The sequence below is a fragment of the Bombus huntii genome, unplaced genomic scaffold (assembly GCF_024542735.1).
Source record: "Bombus huntii isolate Logan2020A unplaced genomic scaffold, iyBomHunt1.1 ctg00000161.1, whole genome shotgun sequence".
Lineage (NCBI taxonomy): Eukaryota > Metazoa > Arthropoda > Insecta > Hymenoptera > Apidae > Bombus > Bombus huntii.
This window is the reverse complement of record NW_026099402.1, coordinates 18,626-39,665: the sequence shown is the minus strand read 5'-3', so window position 1 is coordinate 39,665 and position 21,040 is coordinate 18,626. Positions and strand designations below refer to the sequence as shown.

At 36.4% G+C, this 21,040-nt stretch overlaps 1 protein-coding gene and 1 long non-coding RNA gene across 2 annotated transcripts; one reads left to right on the top strand and one right to left on the bottom strand.

Moving 5' to 3' along the window:
* The first annotated feature begins 2,526 nt into the window (after window positions 1-2,526).
* On the top strand, window positions 2,527-3,723 carry LOC126877412 (omega-amidase NIT2-A-like). The gene is made up of 3 exons (XM_050640179.1): window positions 2,527-2,705; window positions 3,107-3,275; window positions 3,551-3,723. The coding sequence occupies exons 1-3, from the start codon at window positions 2,622-2,624 to the stop codon at window positions 3,682-3,684; spliced, it is 387 nt and encodes a 128-aa protein (XP_050496136.1). The 5' UTR covers window positions 2,527-2,621; the 3' UTR covers window positions 3,685-3,723.
* Window positions 3,724-19,006: 15,283 nt separating this feature from the next.
* Window positions 19,007-19,842, bottom strand: LOC126877411 (uncharacterized). Its single transcript, XR_007694996.1, has 2 exons — window positions 19,646-19,842; window positions 19,007-19,483 (listed from the first exon to the last, which is right to left on the bottom strand). It is a non-coding gene; the product is annotated as an uncharacterized LOC126877411 (long non-coding RNA).
* Window positions 19,843-21,040: the final 1,198 nt, after the last annotated feature.

Sequence of the window (21,040 nt, the reverse complement as noted above, 5' to 3'; positions counted from 1 at the left end):
GTTACTACCGATAAAATCATAGCATTATTATTTAGTCTAATTGAAATGTACATTGATGTGCTGTTTAATGCCTTTAAAGTTCATTCTTTGCAGTAAATGGCTTATTATTAATCGGAAAGAAAGACATAAAACGTACCAAGTTCAGCTGGTTTACCATCGACCACCCTGGTATGAGAGACGTTGCTAAAACCACAGTATGGTGGTCGCAAAGCCTTATACTTATACACAGTTTTTATTAAAATTTCTCTCTTCTCTTTGTTTGGATCGTTCGGACAGCAAACGATCGTAACATTGCCCTGGTATCTGCACACTGATCGTCTATAAAAATCGGTGGCTGTACGGTACTGTATCTGCCATATTTCTTGCAGAGGTTTACATTTTCTGTAGTCAAGGCACCTGCCTTCTTGATTGTCCGGTGTGGTACATTCTGGATCAAACAATTTTAAAACATTTATACAGTTCAAAGATGCGTAAGAAAGCGACACCGATTACTCAACTTTCGAAGTAAAAGGCCGATCAAGTCCACCGGATTGCCCTACAGACACGTATTAATCCGTAAGAGTTAGTCATCATGTTGATAATAATTATCTAAAGAAACTTTTCACGTGAAAATATAAAATTTTAATTGATTAGATATTGTGTTAGCCATACTTAAGAAAGAAAATGAAAATGAATGAAATGAAAGAAAAGGACTACCTTCAACCTCATGTTTTAAATAAACACTTTGTCAGTTTTGCGGTAAATAAATTCTTAGGAATTCAGGACAGTTTTTAGTGAATCATTTTGTTTCGACCGTTCGCGGAGAGACGCGATCGCGAGATAGCACGTCAACGAGAGTTGTAAGTTCCCGTTACGATTAAATAATCGACGCCACGAACTGATCGATCCCCTTATTTCGATTATGATAATAAGGGTAGTTCAACGAAATTCCACAGAATTAACACAAATAAATTAATGTTTATTTCAACAACTTATTAACTAGAAAGATATAAATGGAACAAAAAAAATGTAACTGCGTTTTGGTTGATAAGTAATGCGCGACATACCACATGTGTTGACGGTTCGACATCTCGAAAAGTTCTGAACGCCTTTCGATTTTTTTCGTTTTTTCTGGAAGGCGACCCCCACTACGTTCGGATCACGCCACATTCTTTTACGCGAGGTAAAATACGGGCCACGAGTCGACGTTTCTGGAAGTCGCCCTGCTTAATGAACCATGCGCTTGCCACTACAATGTTTGTTTGCCGGGCAGACGCGACGATCCGTCTGCGACATTATAGTGCCGCGATCGATAGTTAAGAATATGACCTATTGTAAGCCGCATGGCGTAACATTCTCCCCCCGTTGAGAGGGTACCGATCAAACTAGCGAGGTGTGGTTGAAGTTCCCATCTTATTTCGTCTCGGTGGCTAGTTGTTCGGGTTTCTCGAGATCGGGTTGAATTGGCAGTGGGACAAGCCTTTTGACGCCCCGATCCAAAATGCTCTTTGCCGTCTGAACTGTAGCTGTCCGGATGACACCATCGGCGCCTGGTTGAACCTTGATAACTCGGCCCAGAGGCCAATGCATGGAGGGAACGTTGTCCTCTCTGAGGATGACGATTGTGCCCTTTTGGATGCTGTGTCCACCCTTGCTCCATTTATTGCGGTTGGTTAGCTCGTTCAAATACTCCTTATGCCAGCGGTTCCAAAAATGTTGTTTAAGCTGTTGGATATGCTGCCATTTGGAGAGTCGGTTCGATGGAATGTCTCTGAAATCTCGATCACGTATGCACATTAATGAATCGCCAATGAGGAAATGTCCGGGAGTGAGGGCTAGGAGATCATTTGGATCGGTGGAGATAGGAGTTAGCGGGCGGGAATTGAGGACTGCTTCTATTTCTATGATAAGAGTATTACGGTGTTAAGCTCATATGTTTCTGTTTCTCCACTCGCGCTGCGCCATAATATCCTTTGATATTTCCGATCCTCTGGTCGTACGAGGAATTGCCGATACATTTTCTCGATGTCGCCAGTGAGTACGTACTGATGAGCGCGGAATCTAATTAATATACAAAATAAATTGTGAATTGATTCGAGAATATAGGATTTCCCCATTTTCATGATTATCGTGATTTTTGTATAAATATATTTTTTAAGATACTAATAATTAGGTACTTATAAATTAGTATTATCAATTATTTTGCATTTATAATTCCGCCTCTAGTATAAGTGTTAATTGAAAACTAACTTTATGTTTCAAAAAGTACTAGCAAAGTCGTTGAGTAACAAGCCACTGATGCTAACACAAATAGCATTGTCGTAATTAAATATTTCTAAATATTCATTTTTCATTTTGAACCTGTAGAAACAATTTATTATATATACTATTAGCTAAGTAATTGCATATTTAATTAAGTCGAAATATAAAACTTAGTTATTTTAATAATTTAAAAAATAAAAAACTGACAAACATTTCAATTTAATTTATGGTTGGAACAAAAGACAGTTATTCTTCATTAATTGAAATATTGCAATGCAGAGTACTTTCCAAAATACGCCGAGAGTATTCCTGATGGTGAAACGAGCGTTGCTTCATCGAACGCAGCTAAAGAAAACAACATCTATGTAGTTGGTGGTACGATGCCTGAAATAGAGGGCGCTAAATTGTACAATACCTGTACTATTTGGGGTCCCGATGGAACTTTGATAGCAAAACACCGAAAGGTAAGTAATATATTCCTTTATGGCTTTGAATTTGAAAATATTGGGGTGAAGAAAGTGACTCTATCTAGGAATAATTTAGGAATATACATATGTACATACGTATACTATAACCAATTCTATAATTTACGGTTTATAAAATACGTTATGATACGGGAAACGCCCATTTTTGTTGTAATGTGTTTGTTGTTGTATAAATTTTTCACATACTTAAAATATTATTATACTTATTTTTTCTCCTTTTTAAACATTATTAAATGATAAGATTTTTTAATAAAAGAAAGTGATAAAAACGCTGTCAGTTATTAAATAAAAAATAATTAAAGTTTAGGAGTTGGTAACTTTGATATTAAATTACAAAAGTTGCAGCAATAGAATTAGCGACCACATTTTTATGTTATTAGGTACATCTATTCGACATCGACATTCCTAATAAGATTACTTTTCGAGAGAGTGATTCACTCAGTCCTGGTAACTCCCTAACGACGTTCGATGTGAAGGGCTGCAAAATAGGTATTGGCATTTGCTATGATATTAGATTCGAGGAAATGACACGCATTTATCGGAACAAAGGTACAGTAACTTAATCGATCAATACTTAACTAGCAAAAAATTAAATATCTTTCTTAAATATATTCTATATAAAATTAATATAATCTGTAACTCTGTATAAAAAGAAGCTTAATTTAAAAAAACCAGTATATTTGCTGAAAATGAAACAAATAAAAGAATTAAAAGCACAATAAGAGGACTGTCCTCGCATATTCAGAAATGATGGAATGTGAACCGTGCAACTACGAAGTTAATTGGTATTCGGTGGCTTCATATTTCCTGCTTCTCTGGGTTAGGTTGCCAAATGCTGATATATCCAGCGGCATTCAATATGACCACTGGACCACTGCACTGGTCATTACTTCAGCGTTTCAGAGCGAATGATAATCAATTATACGTTGCCTGCATATCACCGGCTCGTGTTCCTTAAGCAAGTTACGTCGCATGGGGACATACACAGTTGACCAATCCCTGGGGAAAGATTCTTTACGATTTGGAAACTCAAGAGAATATGGCAGTCACCGATATCGGTAATTTACAGCTTAAAATTAAAAGCGAGAGATCCATGATGTAATTAATTTTTAGTCTCGTTAATTTATCGATTTAGCCATCTTCCTCTGTATTTGTTGAATTTATTAGTAAGCATTACTTATTACTTCGTATGTTTCTTTTTTCTATCAGATCTAAAAGTTGTTGAGGAAGTAAGGGCTCAGATACCTACATTTTCTCAGAGACGTACAGATTTGTACGACACTGTCTGTAAGAAGGAGTAACTCTACACTAAAACAGAAAATGTTTTTTTATAATATTTCTACTACGATATCCTTTTTTTGTGAATTATTACTAATTTCTTATCATTTGTACTAAATGAATGACTCAATTAAGAAAACCAAAACGTTATAAATAATAATCTGTATATCTTGTGTATCAACATGTAATTGGATATTATAATAATATAGGAATGCTATAATAATATAGGATAATAATATAGGAGAATAGTAATATAGAAAAAAACTACATGCTTTTAAACACCTTTAATATCGATCACATAAATTGTTATAATTCACAATGATTACGCATACATAAAAGACCCCTTGATAGTAAAATTTACGATCAAAAGGCAATTACGTATCGTTTAACAACATTTAATTTATAACACCTTTTAAACATTTAGACAGATTAACACATAACACTTCTTATATATAAACATCAATTCGAAGTTATCAGCTTGGAGAAATTGGTCGATTAATACCTGTAGATTGTCTGTCTCGATGAAAGACTTAAAGAGAGCAAAAACATGATAATGCCGCTAATATAATATTCCTTCTTTCTTGTATCTGTCTGCCTCTCAGGTCGATTTACTAATTACAATAAGTAATTTCGCCTTCTTTGCGCTCTCTTTTAACGCATTCGAGACCGAAAGAAATTCATATCAGTCAGTAGGCAAGGGTATAATATACATATTTTATATATAACTTACGTAGTAATGTATATATCATGTTAATTTCATATTTTTTTCAATATAGAATTATTATATATATATATATATATGACTGTACATAATACATTATAGAATAACATAGTATATAATTTTATATTTTAAAAATATGAGGCATACTATTTAAGATTGTCATCGATTTAAAATCAAAGTATGAAAAGGATACCCTGGAGAGAGTAAAACACAGAATCATTCTAACTAAACATTCAGATCGTACCGACACCTAGGTATCGTCTTACAATTAAATCTCGGTCTCGAATGGATTAAAATGAAATACATACTTGCAGCTTCAACATCTTCAATATCGAGAAGATTCAAACTTTACAAATAAATGTAAATTGCGATGTAAAACAACGCGATGTAAAAAGGGAAAAAGGAGGAAAGAAGGAACAGGGAAGCAAAGAGAAGAAACGAATTTTTCATTTTCTCTTGCCAGGAATATAAGATGCTAAGTAATCTTCCTAAGTAATCTCCTCCAGCTTTTTCTAGTTTGATCAATAATTATTAGTACATGTTAGGAAAACAAATAGAATTTTTGTTCTCAAGCGAGGTATAATCTAAATTTTGTATGTACACAAAAATGTTAAATATCTGTAATAAACATGGTATAATCAATTTTTTTACATAAAATTATATTGTATAGGCTATTGTTATTTAAACATTTTAAATTGGATGAAGAAAAAAAATGACGCAAATAAAACGTAGGACATTTTAATTAAAGAGACTAATATAGAGATTTATCTACTTAACTGTGATTAAATCATCTCCACTTAACGCTCTACCTCTTCTATTAATTATGCTTCGTTAAACTATGATTACAGAGGATGGGTTTTTTGATAAAATGACATTCTGACAAATATATATAGATCGATATATATAGATATAGATAGACAAATATATAGATTCTTACAACAGTAGTTATGAATGAACAGTAGTTATTGTATCAATTCCGTTCTTCAGAAGCTTCATTTGTGAAAAGACAATTCGCCAGAATATGGATTCACTGTAGTTATAGCTATAGGATTTCAATCTAGTTGACAGACTTGCTTTACGTAGAGAATATCTGTCTCTTGTTCTACCTTATCGCGATTCTCTCCTCATCTTATACGCTTTGTCGAGCAAAGTAATATTGGCATATATCTCGGCTCTGGTTACAATCATTAGTTTCCGCCTAAACGGTTAGAATCACATAGCTCGCGCTCTACTCTCGTTTATTCAACATTCAGGCCATATGGTCGCATGCGACGAGTTTTATGTTAATTCCGACCGATTACAATACCTTTCTTTCGTTTACAAGGAACGACGAGACTGGCAGTTGCGTGATTTCCAATGCAAAAGCCGCGATATCTGCACGATAACCTAACCTCAACCGATTTTGTTGTACTATTCTTACGTGGACTTCGTTTGTACCACTTTCGTAACAAAAATAGAATACGTAGAACACAGCATTCCGTTATGCGATATTGTCGATTCCTAACATCCGAAAAATCAGAGATAATTATTTCCCTACAGTTGTACATTTGTGTGAAAAATTACGAACGTAAAGTTGTTTGGTGCATGCACAGTCCTCCCCTCCGCTGCATTTGCGTGGACATGCTAGAAAGATTCACTTTTCCACGGTGAAACTGTATGTATTATAATTTCATTTTTACAAAGGTCGAACATCCTACTATGCATAAATTTAATATTAATATAAGCAGGTTTCGTGTTAAGTATTACATCTGACGTATAAGCACACGTGTGTACGAGCCTTGGTTTTAAATGTCTTATAGTAGACACCGAAAAGATTATTCAGTTGGATATCTGACTCAATATCAATATTTTACTAGGAGATAACATGTTAAGAACACGTTGGTGGATGGCATGGGAGATGATGAATGAAGACATACTTCTGTGAGATACATAAAATAGTAGTCAGAACGTATTTTGGCGCTTGGGGACAGCAACAGCTTTTTTTTTTTTTTATTTATTTGTTGGAATTACAATCAATTCTCGCGTTGAGAATTTTCAGTAATTTTTCTGGCGTGGCGCAGTGACATGGCTGTTTATTTACAATAAGTTAATACTTATTATAGATAGGTATAATTTATAAGTATTATAAGTAAGTGCATTAGCTTAATTTGGATAATTAAATGAATCTAACGTTTAGGTCTAGCGGGTAGTGCCTCTTCAGCCTGCGAATCTGGTCCGTCGTATCGAGTAGTCCAGTGATTAGGGGGTTTCGGTGTTTCTTGACTCTTTTGCTATATCTGTCGCTATATTTTGCTATTTCCTCTTTGACTGTAGGTATCTTGAGGTCGCGATGGATGGTTTCGTTGGTAACATACCAAGGTGCGTCTATTAAGGCTCTTAGCGTTTTCGATTGGAATCGTTGTAGTATTTCGATGTTGGAGTTACTTGGACAGCAACAGCTGGTGATACTGTCATACACCTCCATTTATAAACTTTCGAAAATCGATGTGACCTTCAAACTTTAGTGTATTCTGTTTCACAGCACAAAATGTTTCCGAAACGTACGTTTATTGTTACAATAAACTTGACTAGTGGCTCTGAAATACTATCCTTGAAAAAACAATGGGGAAATTGGAGCAAAAGCAGAAGGAAATAAACAAAGACCTTGTTGGTTCGTAAAAATAAAATATGCTACAGGAAAAACTTTTTCCAACGGATTGAGATGCGACAAGCTTTAAAAGCTATGACGCGAATCGAGCGTTTGTCTACAAGAGCGCATTTTCGGTGGATATATATGTCGGAATGACATTGGGGATAGGGTTGTCGGTGTTTGAGGAGTCTTCATTGAAGGTAGCCATCGTTGCGGTGTAACGAAGATACGATTTATTGACACAGGTATGAATAACACAGGTTTGACAATCTACCACGGCGGTGAGACGTCCGCGACACTAGTGACAATGGTCTCCGGTTCGATAACGAATCCGCGGCCAACGGGATGACAGATGGGCGTTCTCGCTGAATCTAAGTCTGATTCGTAAAAATAATTGCTGAGCGTAAAGACGTTACTCTTTGGTCGACGGGAGCGCGTAAAAGAATGCCCGTCCCGTCCCGATGATGCCACAGAGGAAAACTATAATGGGGTGTGTCTAAGGACACGAGATCATCGGATTCGTCGAGGAAAGCCTTCGTTTAGGAAGTAAGGGAAATTGACGTTGCTGCTAATTGGTCAATCTCCATATCGGTGGTTAGAAAAAGATGGTAGCCGCCCTCGAGGGAAAGTTGCTAGTGGGAGACGTCGCTCGTTGAAAAATATGTCTCCCCTATCTTCCCGTAGTTGGGACAAAGACTGTTTGTCTGTTTGAAGGACTTTAGTTAACTAAACCTTAAGATTTATAACGGGCCCTCGGGCTAGCCGAACATGTACTGCGGAGACGCATCGACATCTGGCAATCATCTTACTCGAAGAATAGGGTCTGCGTGTGGCGAGCCACGGGACAGAAACCGTGGGAATGTTTACTGTCGCGTGTCGCCACGAATATTTCTTTTAAGGAGAGCTATAGAATTACTCCATACCTTTGTTAGGCAAAGCGTTCATCCCTTGACCGCGGCTACGTTGGGCGACAGACTGTCACCTCGAGCCAAAGCTCACCGTCACTAATCTCGAACAATTACAATCGGATTGAATAACTACAATAGTTTAGTTACAGTTATAGTAGACTTTAGATTGCAATGTTGCGGGGCTATCCAAAGGTTCCGGTGTCCTTTCATCTCCGACATATAGATATACATGTATATGTGACGAAATATACTAAAGCAATATTGACCCTTTGTCGCTGAAAGTATCAAACTACAAAACTTCCTTTCAAATTTTCAGAATAAGGAAATCAGGATCATGATAAATAATTGGAACATAATTAAAAATAATATATCTTCTCTATAAGATAATGAATACATTGGTTCATTTAATTTTTATGGATATTCAAACGCTTCTGTGAAATAAAACGTCAAGATTATAGAGTATAAAATTCATAGCTATGAAATAACTAAAACTCTGATGTATTATTAAAAATATACGTTAGGTTGTATGTAGTGATACATACAAAGATTACATGTACAAACCCATAATTAACACAATGCTACCGCAACCATTCTGCAATCTACCTTGCCCAAAACACTCTTCCAGTCACCTCCAAACTCTTCAATTCTCTCCACCTAACCACCCACAAACCATTCACAAACATGCAATTCCCGACAAAAGAAGAACTTATCGTCAGTTGTCCTTAACATCTCGTTCATTCATTTGGTCCCTATCCCCCTATTTCCTCCCACTGCGATGATCGCACTACATTTTTCCACGTCTCTATTCTATTCTCTGGATGATCTGAATTCTCGAGCAGTCGAGTGACGATTGATCTGTACAATTGATCGATTTCTTTTTACTACAGACATGCAAGAAATTCCGTGTTGGAGAGCGATATTGCGAGTTCGAGTGCCTGGACCATCTGAAGAACGTTACCAGAACTGGTATAGTTTATGTCGTTGATGATAAGAATTCCTCCACGACTCAGCAACAAGAGCTACTCTGGGTAATGAGCTTAATGGTGCTGTTGCGGCTATTTTAATTTTTCAACAAGGATCCAGATGGCGCCGTTGACGAAATTCTTTCATTATAAACGTCAACGATCAACATCAGCCATCAGGGAACGAAGAAGGTACGCTGTAACGTGTCTGAGTAATTATACCTCGAGGAGTACATACAGTTATGTAATGAAGATTCATATGTGAGTGTTTGTTTTCTTATTTCTTTTCCCTTTGTTTCATTTGAATGGATTTTTTTACTCAAAGAGCGAGGTAAGATTACGTCAGATACGTTTTTACATATGCTAAAAAAATGGAAAATGATGATGATGAATCAATGACACGTAGAAAATTATAATCTATTGTATTGCTGTTATCTAATGGTGTTGTAGTTGACTGTATGGTGGATGTATCTAATGGTGTTGTAGTTGACTGTATGTTGTTCAATATTGCTATGAAACTCTTCTGATTCATTGTCACTTATACGAAGGATGGAAGTATGCGAATTGGGAGAAGTCAGGTTGAGAGATGCAAGATTTATACGCTCGTTCTGTCAGTTATCCCAGTGTCTGTTACGCGATAGAAAATGAACGAACTGAATAATAAATGCATTATCGGCATGAAGATTGCTTGATGTAGGCCACCGCTTTTTTTCTATCCTTCCGATACCATTTTTCTTTTTTTTCTTTTTTTGCGAAACACTTTGCTAGTCGTGAGAAGCAGCAATTCCCTTCTGCGAATCAATTACGGTTCACGAGAAATTGTATTATAGCCTGGAACGTATTCAAATTATCTTCAATTATTCTCGGCTGTTTCCATTTCCATTCGTCTCTTACGTAAGTACTCGTTTGATGTACGTACATAGTGAGACAATAATCGTTAACACCTTTAATGTCTTCAGTATTATAGAATAAGACGCGAAAATACGTTGAAACCTGACTTTTAGATTCGCGAGACTCTATAAGGCTTCGAAAGTCTCTTGTTTCAGGCCGAATAAAAAATTGTAGATGAAGAATTACATTGCGAGGTCTGTTAAGGAAAATTTTAAATCGTATCGTTGTAATAGGATTATTTCAGCGAGGGAAATTACGTGTTGCGTGCGAAGCCACGAGCTTTCTTTCAGGCTAATATACATAATTGTCCTATCGAACTTTCCATCTAAACCGTTGCGCTCACACGTGGATTTTGCATTTCAATTTTCTTACTTACAGTCCAGTCCAGTGAGACCAAGTTAAATTTTTCAGCCCTCCGAGGTAGAATATGTTTTATAGAGAGACGTACAACGCCATGAAGGGGAGACAGATCAATAAATTGGGTTATCTTTAAATTACTGACAATCATTTCATCGACGCGGTTTCACCGACACCGAGTCCCCCGGCAACGTCTGTCAAAGCTTATTTACCGATACACTGAAATCAACCACAATCATTTTACCGACCTCTTCCTTTGCTGACAGTTATTATACTCGCTGTCATATGTTATCGTTGATTATACATCTTTATTTACAAATTCGTTCCTGTGTATAACGAAACAAAGGAAGAAACGAAAATGATACGTTTCATGACGCATTGTTAAATTATTAATTAACGAGAGTTACATATCTACATGAATGCTTTGAAATGTCAGTTATAATTCATGAAAATGGATACAAGCCATTTTACTATACATAAATAGAATTATAAAGACATGTTACGTACTAATGCTTTTACGAAATATATTTCTGTATACGTTTGACGTTTCTGTATTATTCCTTATGTGCTTTCTGCTCTTGTGTTTAGCTCGTCGGAAGTAAAAATACGTTAAGCGAATCAGCTAATCTATTCGAGCGTTTCAACGGCTCAGTCTTCTCTTATGCAACTACCAAAAGAGAAGATAAGTCTTTGGTTATACAACATTTCATAACGTCCAAAGTAACGGGGCACTAATTAGTTGCAACTTTAAGACAGACCAGATATCAGTCATCGTCCGTAAATACATTTATTACGATCGTTTAAAGTTTAAAGAAACACCGTTATAAAGTCGTAATACGAGACAAAGCGAAGAGAAAGTAAACTGTTGGATATATGACAAAATAATTCTATTTTAAATAAGAGACTGGTCAGCGTGGTTATTTTGTTTACAAAATCAAACGAATTTAATGAATGTAATGGTAAGGAAGTAACTATAAGTGGCTGTTAAACTATTTTTATGCTTGAAAAGTAATTCGCAAAGTAATGTAAAGCAGTACTACTGAGTTGTACATAACCTCTTTCAGAATTTGTTCTTAACCTCTTGCTTCATAACTTCCTTAATTATACTCTTCAAACTTATTGACTACTTCGATGTTGTTACGAACAGAAACTGATAAAATATTAATCTTAAATATAGATTGAAATGAAAGCTTGTCACGTAAATATATATATATGTACTACTTACTCAAACTATGGATCACATAACCTATAAAAAAAAAAAAAAAAAAAAAAAAAATTATTGTACACTATAAAGCAAGAGGTTAAATCTTTAATCTGTTAAGAATTAAATTTTTTATTGTAACTGCGAAAATTATAAAAGTACCAAGCGAAGCAAGTACGGAATATATGCGGAATATGAATCGCTCAACGAACCAAAGAGCGGCTCAGTGACAAAATTAGTAAAGTAAAGACCACAAATATTACAACATTATATTCTACCACAAAATAATTCTCTATACAAAAAAGGTACACAACGAATCGATTTTTCACAACGATAAGAGTCAACAGAACCAATCAAGACCAGACGAGACTCTCATAAGACAACGATATCAGAGGGATCAAATCAGCGACTTCAATCTATGTTACAGAGTATAGTTATCAAGAAAAATTGCTCTTTTCATGAAAAGTATGGTAATGATACTCTTATAACACATTGTATATCTGGCAGTCGGATGTGCCCGTGGCCATCGGAAATGTAAAGACGACGCTTTTAGAAAGTGATAGCGCCATCGCGTATTAAAAACGCGTTAGAAGAAGGACGGTTTCGCTATCCAAGGCGAATCGAAAAGTGTGCGTGTTGCGAGAATCAGAGTTGATCGAGACGTCGAAGCATAGAGTCGTTAGAATTGAGTTGCGAGTGTTGTCGAGTGTTAGAGTTGCTAGTGAGAGAGAGAGAGAGAGAGAGAGAGAGAGAGTTACCAAATAGTTGTCAAGTTATTTGTTGTAAATACGAGCGTTGCATTTAGTTTTCCTGTTAATCAAACATCGTTTCTCTGTCTAACTAATATCTGTATTTTCAATCCATTATTAATATATTCCGATATTACAAGTGGGGGCTCGTCCGGGATTGAATAAGACAGAGAAACGATACGATTTAACGGAGCTATTTCTGCGGGAGTAGAAAAGAATAGAATAAAATGGCAAACGTTGAAGACGAACGATTGTCGGGTGAAGAGGATTTGACGCTGGAGGAGCTGAGGAGTAAGCTCGCACAGATGAATCTGCCTATATCCGGTGCGAGATCAGTGCTGGTTGCCAGGTTGAACAGAGCGTGCAAACCTGGTCGATCTACTCCTAAGGATTCGAAGCGTGGCGAAGAACCAACAAACCAGCGAGATCTAAGAAGCAAGCAGAGAGCCGAACGCAGTCAAGAGGGAGAGGAAGACCTCGAGAAGCTGAGGACGAAAGAGCTGAGAGCGCGTCTCGTTAGCTTGGGGTTGAAGGTAACGGGAAGAAAATCCGAACTACGCGCGCGGCTACAGGCGGCCCTAGAAGGAGACGATGTATCGTCGGAAGAAGAGAGCTCCGACGAAAGTGAAGGCGAGGACGATAAACAAGGCGCGCGAGAATACAGGAGAGGCACGCGAGCGGTGTATCAGGACCGCGATGAGTAGCAGCAGAAGGTATGCGTCGGTTCGATGTTGAGTCTTAAAGACGTGGAAGACTCATTAGAGAAATTCAGCGGGGATGATCTGCTGAGGGTAAATCAGTGGGTGGAAGACTTCGAGGAAATGGCAGAAGTGTGGGGTTGGTCAGACGCCCACATGGTGGCCTATGCTAAGAAATTACTCGCAGGCTCCGCTCAGGCCTTCGTACGACAAAAACGATGCGCGAAGTCCTGGGCAAAGCTAAAAAAGGCGTTGAGGAATGAGTTTGAAAATGTAGTAAGCGACCAACAGATACATGGCGAGTTATCCCATAGAAAGAAGAAAGCAGATGAGAGTCTGCAACAATATATGTATCACATGTGCGGGATTGCAAAACAAGGAAGGGTTGATACGCAATCCTTGATAGACTACATTATTCAAGGCATTCCCGACGAGGTCGCGAACAAGACTGTGCTATACGGAGCCAGGAATATCGAGCAATTAAAAGAGCGTTTCAGGCGCTACGAAGCGATAAAAAGAGATATGGAGATGAGGACGAAATTTGAGGAGCCGAAGAGTAACAGGGTAAAGCCGGTGGCGAAGCTGTCCGAAACCGAGAGGAACAAGGAACCCGGTCGATCTGGAGATGCGAGGAAGACGCGATGCTACAATTGCTTCAAATGTAGGGAGTACGGACACATCGCATCAAGTTGCGACAATTTGGGTGAGCCCTCAAAAAAAGTTTACAGCGTGTTTCGGTCGTTACAAACAAGGCGTGGTAAGGATGTTAAGATGGAAAATTTCAAATTGAGCGCGTTGATAGACACCGGTAGTGAGCTGACTCTAATGCGAGCAGATCAGCATGTGAAAATCGGAGCGCCCAGATTAAGTCGGGAAATCGTTGGATTTGGCGGTGTCGGTTCCGGAAGGAATTTTACGCTCGGGAAATTTTCCACGAACATTATTATAGACAATGAGTCGTACTGTATAACCATACACGTAGTTCCAGACACAGTGATGCAACATTCGCTTATTATTGGCGCAGACTTTTTGGACACTGTTGAAATAAGTATAAAAGGGGGAGAATCTTTTATTAGTAGAATAAAGGACGAAAATCCCGATGAGTGTCCGGAAGTCCTCAAGATAGATGTAGAGACACAGGCGAGTGAGATAGATTTGTCACACGTTAAGGACATGCAACATAGGCTAAAAAGAGATTTGAAGAGAACCAAAGCATTGCTAAGAGACGCTCAAACGATGCTGGAGAGATCGAAAGGTGACTCGACGGGTAAAGCAGCTTTACGACAGCTGAAGAACCAGTTAGAAGATGCAGAATGCGCTAGAGCAGTTGCAGTTAAAGCGAAACAGGCACTGGAGCAAGAACCGAATGAGACGCAGGCTTCGTTGCAGGAAGTACTGCGGCAACGTTCCGAAGCAGAAGATCGTGTTAATGTAGCTAGTCGCGAACGAACTGAGCTACTGTCGCAATTGGAAGAAAATAAAGAAGAGTTAGCAGAAGTTTTGAAGAAGTATCGGGCAGCTGTGCAGCAAGTGTCGGAGGAACGGAGAATAGTGGCAAGACACGTGGTGATTGGTAAAGTGGACCACGAGATGGTGTCCTCGTCGGATTCTTGCGGCCAGCAGGAGGACTTAGCGAACATCACGAGGAGGAAGAATCTGGCTAAACAACAGCAACAGAATGTTGTTGATGATATTTGCGAATTTACTGAGAAGGATAGCGTTGCGGATGTGAGGGTTGTTTCAAGTTTTCGGATAGACTCGAAGAGAGTGAATGCAAGGCGAACGAAAAGACAAGGGAAGTCGCACGTGCGGAATCCCTCCAATAATATCGATATACAGAGGATGTGGATGACGAGGACGACGATGGGATTGTCGAGGACACGATGAACGTGAAGACCTTCGAAAAAGAAGAGATCATAGTCTCGGTAGATGGTAAGTTGTTAACGTCTTCCATGTACGAACCGAGCCTACGAAAATGTCACGATGCTGCCACGACGATCAAAGCCCCTGACAAGAGTGAAATGGGTAAACAAACAACGGAGAGGAAGATAGAGGAAGAGCGAAAGAGGAGCAGTAGCATCGAGGACGAACAGGCCGCGGTGTTCCAAGAGGAACGAGATCAGCTGCGTGCGGACGCAAAGAGACGGATTGAGGAGATCCAAATCCGAAACAAGCGGGCGTATAACAGGAGACGCAAGAAGGCGACAGCATACAGGACGGGAGATCTAGTGGCAATCGAGAGGATGCAGAGGGGTCCCGGGCTAAAGCTGCATCCGAAGTTTCTTGGACCGTATCGGGTGATAAAAGTCCTGCGAAATGACCGATGCATAGTGCAGCGAGAGGGGGAGCACGAAGGGCCACGTACAACTTCCACGGCAGCCGATCACATGAAATGGTGGAATGCTGACGATAGTGATGTAAGTGCGAGCGGCGATGATGAGCACATCTGAGGGCAGATGTGATTGTCAGGAAAGGCCGATTGTAATATCGTAGAATAGCTTTGATTGGAGATCGGCTGAAAATAGAAAAACCGTGTACGTCGTGTTTCTGTGGTTCGTTTACATTTAAGAGTGCCTACGTGACTAAAGGCACGTAGTTGGTAGTTCTTACATAGGTATGAGGGAAACAATAGACAACGTTAGAAGAAGGACGGTTTCGCTATTCAAGGCGAATCGAAAAGTGTGCGTGTTGCGAGAATCAGAGTTGATCGAGACGTCGAAGCATAGAGTCGTTAGAATTGAGTTGCGAGTGTTGTCGAGTGTTAGAGTTGCTAGTGAGAGAGAGAGAGAGAGAGAGAGAGAGAGAGAGAGAGAGAGAGAGAGAGAGAGTTACCAAATAGTTGTCAAGTTATTTGTTGTAAATACGAGCGTTGCATTTAGTTTTCCTGTTAATCAAACATCGTTTCTCTGTCTAACTAATATCTGTATTTTCAATCCATTATTAATAAATTATAATTAATCGAACAAAATTACACCTTTAATATATTCCGATATTACATTACCGTGATGTAATATTTATCATGCTTATTTTGTACGTAAAACGAATCGTTGGAATATTCCCGAAGCTAACGAAGCATTTCCCAAAAGTTAAACCGAAGAGATTAACGCGAATAGTTAAGTGAAATTTTTCCATTAACTTGCTGACCAACCGGCAAATAAAAAATCATAAAAATTGTTTCAATGTGTTGAGGTCACGCATAACTTCTTTTTTCATTGACGATTACCAAACAGGTAAAATTTCGAAATTGTACGAAGGCCACGTGACCAGATCGTATTGGAATTTGAAGTGCATGGAAAAAGACAACTCGAAGTACAAACCTTGAGCTGTACTACTCGAAGTACAAACGTGAACTAATGGATGCAGAAAAGCAATTAACGCCAAACATCCGAACAGCATCTTGGAGCCCGTCATTGTTCTGAAATAAAAGAAGTGACGAATTAAAAAGACGCAGGACTAATAATAATAAAGGAAACTTAGTTCGTATTATAAATTGAATTTACATCAGAAAAGAAGCACGACCAAGCGAAACAGATCGTAGAAATGACAAATATCATCGATATACGTTTCAGTGTAATTTCACTTTTGAAAATTATTTAGTTTAATACGATCGTATTCATCGCTCCGAAACTTTCATTGTGCTGCAATTTGTGCTGCGTCTTTTTAATTTCTCTATCTTTCTGTGTTTTCGGAAAAATTACTTGAAAGATTAAGAATTGCTTGCCTTATTTTATTTTCGATTAGTTAGGATTTGATTATTCCAGGTAAGGTTTATTATTTATAACAGGTTTTATCACTTGTTTATTATTTAGGAGTTTGTTATTTTAGGATTAGTACCTTTTAGGATTTCTTATCCTTCGAGTTTCTGTTTCAGATATCTAGGTCTATTTCAAGATGTTTTATTACATTAGGATTATTTATTCGATTAAGATAATTTAAGAGTTTCACAATGTACAAAGAAATAATCGCGTGAAATTTAGATTTATGCTTTAAACGTATTAAACACGCGGTAATTTCAATGTCTATAGCCTCGAACGTGTTCTGATTAGTTGTGTCATTGTCTGTGACATTGAAATCACAAAAATCCATTGCAAGTGTGCTGTCATGCAATGTGGATGTAATTGGGTTTTTTGGGGTTAGGTTGGGGTTAGGTTGTATCATCTGATTTGTACAGTACTATTTTAACGCAAGGACAGGAAAGTTATTATATATTTCCCGTCCATTATTTGAATCGTTGTGAAGTGTAACGAATTATATTCGATTCGAGGAGATGTTAATGAATTACCCATTTCATATGTAATTACATGGAAATAAAAATCATTGCAAAAGTAATTGATCTAATGACAACGGAATTTCCAATATTTTTTTGTTTCGTCACCTCTTTTTCGTAATATATCTTTTATAGGTACGTGATTTATTAATCGTTCGAATGGAAATAATTATTCGTATAATATTCAAACGATTCTAGCCATAAAATAAATTAAAACGATACCTGTCAATGATATGCAATCTGCGTATGACGTCAACCTCGATCTATGCTTATACAAGAAATTTTATCAATCAATGACTAGATATACAATAATCAAATATTATAAAATTTCCTGAAAACCTTTAGGTGTTAATATCTTTAATATTTGCAAGTTATTGTTTAGCGCTAATTAGTTAGAATGTAACAAGTGGTGTACCAGAATTGAGATAATTAAGCCACACGAACAATCTTATTTAGATCTTTTTAATTTTTTAATTCTCTTTTGCTCTAATACTTCGTAAAATTAATCTTCATTAGCTACTACACTTCATAGAATAACAAGAGATAATTTTTCTTATATAACGTTTCATTCATAAAATCTATCATTAAAGTATATCTTCATAAAAATATCATTCCATACTAACGGTATATTTGGCGTCATACGAGATAACAGTTACCAGTGATGACATATGTAACTTTATAAAGATATCTCGTTTTATTATATATTAAAAGAATGTACTCATTGCTGCTATATTTCAGATGAAAAAAAGGCGGCAACGATTTTACAGTAAAATCGTTCGTTTACAACTGATTCATTTACATTTCATGATAATACTGTGCATTCTGAATATGCTATGATTTGGTTTAAAATAATAAATAGTCCATTCTTGCATACTATTGCTCCAGCTTTACTTGTATTTTCGATATTGGTATAAATAGAAAGACAATTAATGTCGTTCGAGTCTATTTTCGGATCATTTATATTACGTTTAATCCATATAGTTATCATATGAGACATAGTATCGTAAAATTTGGAAGAATAAAACGTTCGTACAGGAAGTACATTTTATAAGAACTCCAACAAATCTGCGTGTGCACCTAAAATACAAACTGATAGTGATAGTGATTGTTCATAAGTTTATATACATTATCTAATGTCAATCGAAGGTATCAATTCTTTTTCTCCATAAGAGTACTTTTTCATTTATATGTGTTCAAAAATACATGTGTTCAACCGTGAAGCATATGTCACCTACAACGAAAAAGAGTTTTCCTATACTTAATATTTCCTTTATATACCTATGAAAGTCTATTCTTCGCGTAGTATGAAATTATGAATAAATCTGGAATATTGTTCAATCTGAAAAGAAAAATAACTTATTGACATCATTCATTGATACGAGATTCAGAATGTTTGTTTTGTCTTGCAGAAAAAGAAGGCAGCCCTCCCTTTCTTTTAATGTGAAATAGAAAGCGAAAATTTGAAAACAGATTTTTTGGAAATTTACTTGCAAATATCGTTTTCAATATCGTGATTTTCTTCCCAATGGTACTGTACTTTCAAATTTTCCAGTATCCCTCTAAAAACAAAAAGTCGAACCTCGTTATTGTTAACGTAGGCATTACAAGGAAGAGAAGTATTAGAAAGCAGCTCCTTTTTATTATGGATTTCTTTATAATCATGTAAATAAGAAATTCCGGAAATTTTTTCCTCAAGAATTTAATTCTTGTGTTTTGATTGATAATTATTACACTGCATACTAACTTTTCGCATACTGTTCGCGTCTAACAGTTTCCTAATAATAACTACTTCAAAATTACATATGTTCTTGCACGAATTCAAAAGTACGTATGATACAATTACAATTGATTCTAAAATAATAATTATTTAAAGATATTAAGATACTAATTAAACGTTTCACTGTATTTCAAAATCTGGAACAACAAATTTTTATTTATAAAAAATGAAACTGTCTTTATATATTCTTTGTCACGATGCTATTTCTTATTACCGTGTCGACATTTTTTAAAATTCATTTTGTTATCTCTATGCAATATGAAAATTCATATACTGCTTAATATTTTTTACATATTATCCATCCACCGCATGATATCTCCTGAAAAATCAAAATATTAATGTTATATTATTACAATGCTTCTTAAATTTCAATTTTTGACAAATTTGAAATCCAATATATTTTGCACAATTATTATTTATCAAAAAATTCCAAGTTAGTAACTTTCTTTTCAAATGGCAAATAACATATACTTTGACTTACCTGTAAGTTTTTGTTCCTAATCATCATTTCCTCTTATAGAACATCATTATTGTTCTTATAATTACTACCAGTGTCATAGATATTGTAGTGGCTACAACTGAATTAATAGAAAATGATAAATAACTGTGTATAACACTAACACATAATTGTGTATAACAATGACACATAACTTTTACTTACACTTCTGTCGATAAGGGATTACTTACTGTGATATCCTGTTGATGTTTCTTAAGGCACTTGATTAGGTGCGATACGGTATCATTCCTTATGGTATACTGTAGATAAGTATTTTAGAAAATAACAAGAATAAATCTAAATTATTCAGAGGTTCCAGTTTCGGCTTAGACATAAATACAGGACCATTTGCAAAGAAGAAAGGGTGCGTTTCTACAGCCTCGTTATAGTAACCATGAATACCAATCTCTGAATTACTGGTTACTAAACATAAATATCCTATAAAATTTAATATATTTCTTTAATTTTTAATACATACATGAGTTAGTAGTTCTAAATTATGAATCATCCTACCTGTGATATTACGCTTTTCCTTATAATATCATCACTCGAGTGAACAACATTAAGATCATGTAAACCATGTCATCCTATCTTACTGTGAAGATACTTAGTTATGTTATCTAACATTATAAAAATATCATCAAATTCAAGTCCTTTTATTCACATCACATGGCCACGACGATCTGGTTCTTCGTTATATAATGTTCTAAAATTTGTCGTATATATAGGATGTACAAACCGTGATATCAAGGTATCAGTTCTTCCTTCCCAAGGGACAGTTTCATTAAAATTCTGATAGAATTAAAAATTAATTATTAATATTCTAACAATCATATATGTTAAATACGTTATAGTCAACGATATATACCTGAGCGAATGTAGGGGTGATTCCTTGATAATTATAAATGTCATCAGCCCACATCATTGTGCCACTTCTTTGTACTCCAGCCTCTAGATTAACAGCCTAAACAAACATACGAAATTTTATAGAAGCTGTACAAAATATAGTATATATGCGCAATATTGAAGCGTTCAAGGGGATATAAAGGTAATGTACATCACATACACGTGTACTCTCATGCAACAAAATACAATTAGATTTAATAGTATAAGCTCTTTTATTCATCATAATAGATTGGAAATTTAAGTGTCTTACGAGGGTGAGTAAAAAGTTACCCGCTCTGTCGGTGTAGAATTTATTTTAAGCAATTGTCAAAAAAGACATACATCATTTTTTGACATAATCACTCGATTTCTGTATACACTTTGTCCATTTGCCGAAGGACCTTTGTATTTTCTCATTAAAAAATGTTTTGGGCTGAGCTGCGAACCACGAATGCATCGTCGTCTTCACCTTTTCATCAGCTTTTTCGGCATCCA